Source organism: Phoenix dactylifera, chromosome 14 (assembly GCF_051530095.1).
Source record: "Phoenix dactylifera cultivar Ajwa chromosome 14, Ajwa_hap1_PhDact_Kaust_v1.1, whole genome shotgun sequence".
In the NCBI taxonomy this organism is placed as follows: domain Eukaryota; kingdom Viridiplantae; phylum Streptophyta; class Magnoliopsida; order Arecales; family Arecaceae; genus Phoenix; species Phoenix dactylifera.
This window is the reverse complement of record NC_143203.1, coordinates 11363940-11375055: the sequence shown is the minus strand read 5'-3', so window position 1 is coordinate 11375055 and position 11116 is coordinate 11363940. Positions and strand designations below refer to the sequence as shown.

General features: G+C 43.7%; 1 protein-coding gene across 1 annotated transcript; it reads right to left on the bottom strand.

The window, feature by feature from the left end:
• Positions 1–8515: 8515 nt before the first annotated feature.
• LOC120108629 (patatin-like protein 3) lies at positions 8516–10581 on the bottom strand. Its single transcript, XM_039122286.3, has 3 exons — positions 9453–10581; positions 9268–9330; positions 8516–9148 (listed from the first exon to the last, which is right to left on the bottom strand). The coding sequence occupies exons 1-3, from the start codon at positions 10524–10526 to the stop codon at positions 8867–8869; spliced, it is 1419 nt and encodes a 472-aa protein (XP_038978214.2). The 5' UTR covers positions 10527–10581; the 3' UTR covers positions 8516–8866.
• Between the last annotated feature and the right edge of the window lie 535 nt (positions 10582–11116).

Here is an 11116-nt window from a genome sequence, read left to right as displayed (position 1 = left end):
CTTTTGCTTCATCCACCTCTCTGTTTTCTTAATATCATGTGTCCTTGCAATGACTATATGGGAATCTTAGGGCATATAAGTTTGTCAATACAAGCTGGTAGGTTTAATTATGTTATGAAGTAGGGTTTGAGTCAACGAGATTATTTTATTGTTATCAATTATCTGTCAAACCAAAATCCTCTGGCATAAAAGCAAAAATTTTAGTTGAACCGTCATGTATGTGCAAACACCTGGACTCGAGAAGTCCAATTGTTGCAGTGTAGGTGTGGTTAGCACTGCTATCTAGCATCAGGTACTCCTTTTTTTTGTACTTCACATATCTGCCTTTTTGCTGCACTTTCAGGTATTAGATCAGTTATGATGAGTCTTGTTTGTTGCTTTTAGGTTTTTTTAGTTTCTATGGGCTTACATGTGAGTTTTAGGATGTCTGGTGGATAAATGTTGCAATTAGAGATCAACCAAGGTCTTCATTTAATAAGAGTCTAGTTTTTTGGAATTTTTGGGAAGGATGGGAGGTTATGCTGGAAAGAAAAGAAAGGTGGAAGAAGAAAGCACGTAATGGAAAGAGGAAAGGAAACCTTGGTTGGACAGGAACGTCCGTCTCTTTGAGGGTAAGAGGGCGCACGTGAGTTGGTTGTGGATAGAGCTCTTCGATATGTTGCAAAGATCACCATGGCTACGACTGTGATATCATATAGAATGGCTAGGGACATCTGGGACATTCGTTTTGTTGCAGTAGCATCCAGATTTGTCTTTTTCACTTGGGTGCCCTCACCATTCGACCATCTTAAGGTAAATTTCGATGGTAGTGCGTATGTCGATGATGTCAGCGGTGGAGTCGGCTTTGTGATTAGGGACCATGACTCTAGGCTGATTGCAGAGGGAGGACGATGCCTCTCCTAGCATGACCTCCATTGGGGTTGAGCTTCGGGTAGCTTAGGAGGGCATCACTTTTGCAAGGCATATGTTTGGTGTTGGTAGCGTGTATCTTAAGGGGGATTCGGCCACAGTGATTGACTGGATACAGGAAGAGAACCGGTATAGGACTAGGCACAGGTTGCTGTATGACATCTGTCAATTGGTAAGAGACTTGTACTTCTTTTAGGCAGTTCATGTATTCCGAAAAGCGAATAAGGCGGTAAACTGGGTCGCCTCGTTTGTTGCTCGGCATTTTGGAGTAGTTCTGCGGACTAGTGATGTAACTACTCCTTCATGTCTACGGCATCTTCTCTTTCTTGATTCTAGTGGTTGTACTCATACAAGCTGTTTGAGCTATCGTTGTGTCAAAAGAAAAGAGGGAAAGAAGAAAGAAAGAGAGGCAAAAAGCGGTTGGCTATTCTTGTTGACCATTCGCCTCAAACCATCATTCCTTAAATCTTCTCGGCAAAACTAATCATCAAAACTTAGAAGCCTGGTCATAAAGGTTTATCTGGTTCTTAGATTTTAGCTATGTTAAGGACTACAGAATGAAGATTGTGTAACTACATTTTTTTTGAAAAAATCAACAAATTCTGGTTCATCTTTGCTGCCCTTTCTCCCTTTTTATTTTTTTTTTCTCCTCTCTTTTTGTTGACTGTTAATTAGCTGGGGCCCGAGAGACACCAATAGAGAATATTAACATCCCTTGCGCATTATTTTCTTTTTTGAAATCTGAAATTTGTATTTTACCTCACAAGATTGGATTGGATAGGACAGGGTTTGTAACTTTCGTGCGAATCTACTATTAGATCGTACAATGGCTGCTTCAAAATCTGTGCAGACAGATCAATGAAAGATTTCAGAATGCTTTAAGAGCTGTGCCGGGTGCAATCCAATGGTCGAATACCAATCGATCGCTCTTTCACACGACAGATACAACCCAAACCTGATTGGACTATATTTCAGATATCGGCCTACTCGCTGATTCAGTCTAACAGTGATTTACATAACTGGCATACCACTAAAGTTGATTATGGGTTCTCTTTTGCATTGCTAAAGGGGAAAGCTTTGGGTCACTCATGTCCCTGAGGGGGATGTTGATGTCTAAATTAGTTTTCTGTGAATTAATAGTTACTCCTATATGCAGATTACAATCAGTTTTTGGATGCATGAAGAGATGTCAGCTGCAAAATAAAGCTTTGGTTGCTAGCATGGAATCTAGGGCAGTAAAAAGTCTCTTTTCCACGCCAGTGCAAGTCCCTTAGACCAGAAGGTCTCTTGGCCGAGCCCGAGGACCGCCACTTAATCATGTTTCAAAAAACATCGGGGCTTGGATATAGGTAGCAATGATTTCGAACTAGGTTTCACTAGAGGGGGTTTTGCCCCATATATATAGATTTGATATCAAAGTGGGGAGGGGTTACATAGCCTACCCCATTTGGTGGGTCTTCTTAATGTCGATTTAATATGATAGTTGTTGAAAGCAAAGAAGGTGATCATGACGAAGTTTAAGTGAAATATAAGCAAAGGGAGTCTCAAATTTTCTTGTCAAAAACTTTTAAGGACTCTTTGGATGCTCATGTAGTTTTTCACTGGAACATTCTCCATATGGTTAACTATGAAAAGTAATTAATGGTACAGAGAGGAGAATTATTTGATAAAGGAAATATTGGAATGAACTTAAAAGAAAAAGGGAAACCAGAAATCACCTCTCAAAAGGAATTTATTATCCTATATTTTAGGGATTGTGCGCTCCAAGGGCTCTCTTGAGCAAAATTCTCCTCTCTCCTTTCATTACTCATCCTCTAGACCGGGACCATGAGAGCGTTGTGTGCCATCCAAAGATGCCCCGTAGAAGTAGATCATTTTTGTACATTGTGGGCACCCATTGGAGGGGGGAGCCCGTTGTTTAGAAGATGGACCCAACGTCTTCTATTCACCACCAACCAATCAACACGCTAGTGGACAACTAGAACAGCATTTGCAGTTGCTTAAATCCAAGATCAACCATCGGACAAGCAACAATCTCTCTCTCTCTCTCTCTCTCTCTCTCTCTCTCTCTCTCTCTCTCTCTCTCTCTATGGAGATTTGGAGATCATTTGTTGAAGGTAGGTCTCGACGCAATTAACAGGTTGCAAATGAAGATGATACTAGAGGAATTGGTCCAGCGTGGTCCTGTCTTCCTCTTTGTAGAGAGAGAGAGATTGTGGTCCTCTTTGTCCTTCTCTTCCAAGTGCATGATGTGCAAGAGGACTTAGAAGGATCCTCTATGGTGTGCGTTTTACACCCTAAAGAGTGGTACAACCTCGGATGGCTACCATATCATTTGATCATGAAGATGGATAGCTATCAAATAGGGCACAACGTACGGTACGTAAAATATGTTGTGTATGGCACACAATGATTGGATGATGTAGCGGCCATCCCAGGACTATACCACTCTTTGCGGTGTAAGGCACACCACAGAAGATCCAAAGACAAGAAGAGGACACTATAGTATGCATGCTTCTCATCTTCCTCTCTCTACACTCACCATATGCTTGCCAACTCATTGTTGAAACCCAAAATCATATGGGCCAAAGGAACTCCTTTTCTGCTTGTTATGTTATCACTTGAGCAATTCAATCTTAAGTTTTTAAACTCTTGCAACGCAACTAAACAAATTCATAAAATCATTCCAATAAGGCTATAATTGTCTTCAGGCCCTTGTCTATGTGTTCACAATGGTCTATCATTTTATGATTCCCATTACTCTTAGTAAGACTAAAATCTGTCAACTGCAAACATGCAAGTTTGGATGGATGGATGCGATTGCCTAACATAGTTAAAGATTTTACTAATATATTATTATTGTGATAGTGTATATCCCCCCTTTCTCTCCCTCGCAATAAGAATATAACTAAAACAAGTATGCTCAGGTAAAGGGGAAATTTGTTATGATCATACGGAGAAGGATGGCAAAAATATAGCTTCTTCGTGGGAAATCACGCATTTGGGTTTTATAATAGAAGAGATAAAGATCGTAGAAAAATATTTCTTATGAAAAGGAGCAATAATCAAAATGTCAGTTGCAATCATTGCTCAATAGAGCATTTGACATTACTTGTATGCAAGTAAAATCAAAAATTAAACTTTAGCCATATCCACATGCTTCTAGTCGAGCAGCTCCATATATCTGCATATAGTTCGCTCTTACATATGGAATCAAATCCTTATACATAGCATTTTCTCTGCTGTTCAAACTTTGAAATAGCTTCAAAATTAATTTGTGCACCAAAAACTATAGCAAATACTAAGGGATAATATGAATCATCAACGCCAAGCATCCTTTTCTTACTTGATCTCTAAAACTACTTCAAAATTAGTTAACTCTTCATCGTCGTGGTTGACTAAATCTTTAAAAGAAATATCAATACCTTGGGTAGCTTCAACATGAGTCTCTTTTGCATGATTTTGCTCCTCAATATAGATCTCTATGATAGAATCAATCGTAGCACCTTTTGACTCTCTGTGAGCAACTTCAAAATCAGCAGTTCTTCATAATCTTTTTTTATCTTAATAAAACATCTACTTGATCAGGCTCCTGTTGCTCCAAATTTTCTTCCTCAACTGGTTGATGCTTGAACTGATCAACTTTGTCATACTTTGAGTTTTCTGAACTCGACCTAACATCTAACTGATCAAGCTTGTCGCGCTTTAAATCTTTATCTTTGAACCAATTCTACCCCTTTTTTGGATTTTTAAGAAAATATGAAACCAAAACCCACTCTTTAGGAAATTGTTGATTGAAATGTCTCACCTTGCTTCATCTTGAATGGATAGCTGGAAAAATATCCAATGCTTTCTTTGGCTTCTTTATATTTTGGATATGGAGATAATTCTCTCTATCAACTAAAGCTTGGATAATCCACATCATCTTTCTAGATTTCATACCGTACTTTTTTTCTTGCAACCTTATTATCAAAAGTATCTATTGGCATTGTCTTTGACTCTTTCAAGATATCTCATAGATCTTGCCCCATCAAATATGCTTGACTATATGCTTCCACCTTGGATAATTAGTGCTATTCAACTTAAGGAGACAAGGGGTATCAAAAGCAGCCATGTTGATATTGATGAAGTCAAGCATGTTGATGTTGGTGAAATAGGCCATTGCAATCTGAATATCAAATCACAATAAAGTCTATATGTTTGCATACAAGCATAATGAATTATTAGAACCTCTAGAATAATGCCAAATCTTTACCTTCAAAACTACTAACAATGAAGTCACCACTTCGAAAACTATATTCCAAAAAATCCAATCCAAGTTGCACACCTTGATTATGCTTCAACCTTGCTCTGATACTATGTAGAATGGTATACTACCTAGAGTAGATTAAAGGCCAAGATCCAAAATAACTACCTAACACACAAAAAAAAAAAAAAATTGTAGAGAGTTGCAAGAAGAAAATAAAATTAAAAAGAGAATAAATTTAAAGATAAACTTAGCTGCACCTCCTCACTTCTTTAAAACGCTTGTCTCCTCTCTCCAAGGTGGACACTAACTTCCAGCTATGTCGTCTTATTCTAAACTTTACCCGTCAAATGACAAATTTAGTTTTAGTCAAACTAAGACCCCACTAATCCTAATTAGATTAGGACTGAAGCAATGACTGTCAGCAGCTATTTTTAAGGGATATAGATTGTCATAAATAGATGCAGCTAGATATTATAGAAGTCAAAGAACGACTGACATTCAACCGTCGAGAGTTTGCTTTACATAGTAATATGGACGAATCCTTTAAACATTATTACAAAAGTCTGGAGTCAACGGAGCAAGTAAATGCTTTCTATTAAAAAAGAGCTGGGATCCTCTAGGAGCACAACTGCAGAGCTGTAGAGAGCTGTACAGCTTCCAAAGCCATCACGTCAATCGTTCATCGAGACAGAAGGCTGTAAAACAACAAGCAGTGCATTGTAGTATGTCATATATGACGTAATTTCTCCCTGCTGCTTGATAGCTGTGTATTAACAAGCCGTTGATATATCCCGTGGGAGATCCGACGTTAGGGCTTTCCATTGTAATCGTCGTTGACCATGTTTTGGGTCAACAGAAATTCACTAACAACAATAGACCATTACCATGGTTTACACGTGCTGGTATCCCCGAAGTCCTGTTTCTGTCCGTGTTTGACCTGACGCTCTCACCGGCTCCTACCGACGCTTTCCACATCCATCATACGTGTGCGCTTCAATGTCGCCAACTTCTCTCGAGGCTTGTCCTGCTCTGGCCCCACAATTGGTACCTTTTGTCCAGTGACTAAGCCCACCGTATGAGTAACTAAATTTTATTTTTTTTAAACTACTTACGGTAGCCTCGTGTAAGCACAGCAAACTAAATTATTTAAAAAATAAAAAAAAAATATCTACTCAAAAATATATTTATAAAATGATGGAAAAAAAAACAACTCAGTCAGCATTATATGAAGTTCGAAAAAAAACTTCACTTCTTTTTAGTGGCCACCGAATACTGCGGGTTTTTTTTTTTATATATTGAAGGACAACAGCTATCTTGGGCTTTATGATATTGGGCAGAATTTCTATCATCATGGTTCCAAATTCGAGTCGTTGCAGCGTTTATTAAAATATGCATTCAGTCACTGCTTGAACATAAGGCATAAGAACGCTTATTGGATCTCTAGTAACCGAAGTGGTGCAAGATGTGACGTACTCATACGTGAGGCTCGAGCCAGAACCTAGAGGAGTAGCTGAACTGAGCCCATGGATGAGAAGAATATGAGTAAAACCGGTCGGGTTGCCCAACACACGGTCATTTCTGCCCGTATCGGCAAGGGCTCAATGGAGACTGCTATACGGGGTGGGCTTGTCCCTTCGTCCTTTTTTTTTTTTTCCTTAAGCGAAAAAAAGAAAAAAAAAAAAAAAAAAAGGACAACGGGCCACGGAAGGGAATGGCGACCTGGGCGTGGTGGGATCTCATTATTATTTAATCGTGTAGAAGGTTCGCTGGGGCGCCAATCAATACAAACTACAAAGTACAGAGGACAGACAGACATGAGGATGGGCCATGGTTGCCGTACAATGGATGCGTCTCAGCTTGATTTCGACACGCGTCAATGTATTTCTTAAAAAATTATATCAATTTATCTGTGACAAAAAAAAAATGTTCTAAATTTTACCGAACCACTAAATTTGTACTATGTGGAGTGCAAAAATGTATTTGAAGCTTAGAAGGAAATATATCTTAAACAAATTTGATAATTAATATTTTCTACTGAGTATTCTATAAATTATCATTCCCATGCTATGCTAATCCACTCCCCTATATTTATATGAAAGTAGTAACAATTAGATCTGTTGGAGAAAAAATGGATTGCCCAAAACACATGGAGATGCATCGCTGGCGCGTGACGACGGGCGCAACGGCAACAACCCTCAAGGCGCCCGACCTCAAGGCGTCTGACCTAAGTGCGCCCGACCTCGGAGCTCACCGCCTTGCGGCCCTGATCTCGGCTAAGCTGAGCCCGATCGACCTTACGTCCGAAGAAGACCCAGTCGAAGGATGAAGCAGACCTCTCCACTCCACCGGAAATCAAGCCCCTCTCCTCCTCATCCGGAATCCAATCCCGCGACCTCCGCCCGAGCGACTGTCAGCAATTAAATATGCACGATTTCCACGGACCTTCCGCCTGCCCAAAATCTCAGGCCATTCACGGTAACTCGTTGACTCACTCAATTTCGTCCAGTCATCCACGGCAACTCATTAATTCACACGATCACACCTAATCATGACAGTAACCCATTAATTCGCCCAGTCACATTGCAGGTAACTCTGACTCTCCTCCTATAAAAAAGGGACTGGAAACTTCTAACTTGGACTCCTACATACAAACTCTCTCTCTTTCTCCACGAAAGCCCCCTCTGACTTAAGCATTGGAGGGCCGGCGTCGGACACCCCGGCAACCGGCTTCTTGCAGGTCATCCGAAGGATGCAGCCCGCCGACGCACTATCTCCCGGAGCTCCTCCTTCTTAGCCAGTGGTCGCCTCCGGATCCAGTTTCCAACAACAGTTGGTGCTAGAGGAAGGAATTAAACCTTCGACTTCTGCTTCTGCTTACTTAAGAAGCATCAGAAAGCCGGCGCCGGACACCCCGGCCACCAGCTTTTTGCAGGTCCCTCGGAGGACGCAGCCCGTCGATGCACCACCTCTCGGAGCTTCTCTTCTCAGCCAGTGGTCGCCCCCGGGTTCAGTTTCTAGCAACAATTGGCACTAAAGGGAGGGATTGAATCTTAGAGGAAGCGATCCATCATAACTAATATTTTCTAGTTCACTTACTTATAAAATAAATTTTTCCATGTAGGAGCAGCACTTCACCATCACCATCTACGACTAATAGCCTTCAGATTTTGTATCACCATGCTTGTATCACATACACATGAGTCTATGCTAATCTTCTATCCTATGCACAAGGGATCAATAACAAAACATTAGTGTACATTTTCTTCTTTGACATGAATTACACATTTTGGTCTACTATTTAGATTTTTTTTTTTTTTTTTGTCTTTTCGTTCCCTCTCCTATCTTTAAAATTAAAGATAAAGAAGCACATTTCAGATAATAGAACCCTGTTTTTACAATGTTGTAAACAAAATTCACCTAAATATATACACATTCCAAATTTCCAACACATGACTAGGCACCCTTTATAAAGCTCCCAAGAGAGAATGTAAAAAAAAAAAAAAAAAAATCTAAGAATTTTTTTTTAAATTCTAAGTGGCAGACCATCAACAGTACCATCACACTCGTACTTTAATATCTATTTTCTTAAACCCCGCTTTTTATCAAGCGCTCTCCCTCCCTCTTGCATCCTGACCGTCCGTCGGCTGCGCGCACACACCGGTCAACGACAAAAAAACGTTCAAAGCGACATATTGACACGTGTCAGTATCAGGGAGACCCAGAGGACGTCCTGGAGGATACCGTAGTAACTGTGGTCGAGCAGGACGTCCTTGGCGTCATCGTCGGCTTCATCAGGACCGTCGGCACTCTCCTCCTCCTCCAATCGTGCTCCCTGATGAGCTCTTCCGTTGCCCACTTCAGCTTCTCGCCGTTAGTTCGCTCCGTTACTTTCCTCCCCCGAAACAGCACCGACTCCACGTTCCTCTCCGCCAGCGCCTCCTCCGCCGCTTCAACTCCGTCCACCGCTCTTGCCAAGCTGACCCCATTTCCCTGAAATACCCCCTCAAAGTTTAGCTCTCCTTGTTCCCAAAATGCCCTCTCCAGTAGGGCTATTCTGGTAATTTAGATAAAGTGGGAATAAAGCGAGAACATTTTTTTCCGAACAATACCTGAATGCGGATGTAGCTCGTTGTCCTGTTCGTCCCGAACGCCATGGCCACCGCTTGATCCACCTGATAATTTATAAAACAAAATAATTCAGAAAATTAGTTCTAAAAAGTGAAATGACCAAAATGTCCAGGGTATTTTCGTCATTTGAGAAAACTAGCGACGGAAGAGGTGGCGGGATTCGTACCACGTCGGCCTGGCCAATCCCTGCGATACGGACGAGGTCCGCCGCGGACGGCGGTGCCGAAGTTCTTCCGGCGGGTTCCGGCTCCCCGGCCCCTAGCGAGAGCACCAGGAGGTTCTCTACACCGGCGGCGAAGGGGAACTCCAGGTTGTTATTCAGCACGTGCGTGACGGCAGCCGCCGTGGGGTTGCTCATCACCAGCCCCCCGCCGACGGCCCGGATCCTCGTACGGCCGTCCACCGACCGCATCTCCACCGCCGCCGCTCCCGCCGCCGCGCACGTGGCGGCGCACACCTCCCGCATCAGGAAATCGTAGCCGTCCGTCTCCACCGCGTCCGCCCGCGAGAAGACGAACGGCGCCCCTGAAGCCAGGTCGTAGCACGGGATCAGCACCGGCTTCACGGTGTCCCGCAGCGTCGCGTCACCGAAGATCCCTCGGAAGAATACCCCGGCTTGTCCGCCAGAACGCCGGAAAATCTTGCGGAGGAGCCCCTTCTCGCCGGAGGTGGCGAGCCGGGAGCGATTCTTCGTGAGGAGGCGGTGGGCCTCGTCGGCGGAGAAGAGCGGGCGGCCGTCGGGACCCCGGGTGAAGAGCATGGCGGCGAGGACCCCGCCGGCGCCGGATCCGGCAGCCAGGTCGAAGAAGTCGGCGATTCGGGCGGCGGGGTCGCCGGAAAACTTGCGAAGAAAGGCCTCCAGGCGGGCGAGGGCGAAGCCGGCGAGGATGCCGTCGGAGGCGACACCGCCTCCGTCAATGGAGAGGATGCGGACCTTTCCAGCGGCGGAGGCCTTGGGAGGCGTCGTCGGCGTGCTTCCGGCGGAGACGAAGAGCTTGGGGTCGTCGCAGCCGAAGAGGAACTTGTTCTCGAGAATGGAGAAGATCTCGTACCTCAGCTTGTCCACGTCGAGGCTCGGCTCTATCCAAGCCGCCGCTGACTCCATTCTTGAAATAATAACTCTATCGATCCGAACTGGCAACTCAATCGGTGGGAGAGAGACGGGGGGGAACGGAGAGCCCTCCGTTTGGCTTTTATCGCAAGAAGAAGCAGCGCAAGTTAGCATGTAATCACCGTGCATGTTAGTTACAGATCGTGAGCCCCGCGATCAATCGGCAGCTGGCACCTCCCTCTTCGGTCTCGGAAGACGACACGAGGACGAGCATACCCTCGGTTATGAACAGAAACTACAAGTTTGTCGTCGTCAAGTGCACAGATTGTGATGTCTAATCTGCAATGGACGGTTCTGATTTCTAAGGGATTTGAGGGAGCGCGGCGGGGCGGGTCGGGGCAAGGCGGTTAGAGTTGAGGGAAGGAAATCGCGGGAATTTGCCGAGGAATTGGGAATCTCGATGCACACGTGGTTCAACCGGGATCCGGGGACCGACGCCCTCCGAGTCCGCAACGGTAGTTGGAGAGAACGGGGATCGGACGGTAAAAATTTGATCGGAGAGAGGTGTCGGGGGAGGAGGCGACACAGCCAAGTGGGAGCTGGTGGCATGGAATCGCTGCTGGGTTAGAGCATCCATGCAAGATATTAATAACTAAATATGAATTAAGGAAAAAAAAACATATTCTTATGACCGAATCTTGCACTAGTACAAAGTTTGGATATATTTCTACCCAAAAATAAAAAATGTTTGGAATATACCAATGCGGACATTCTATTTT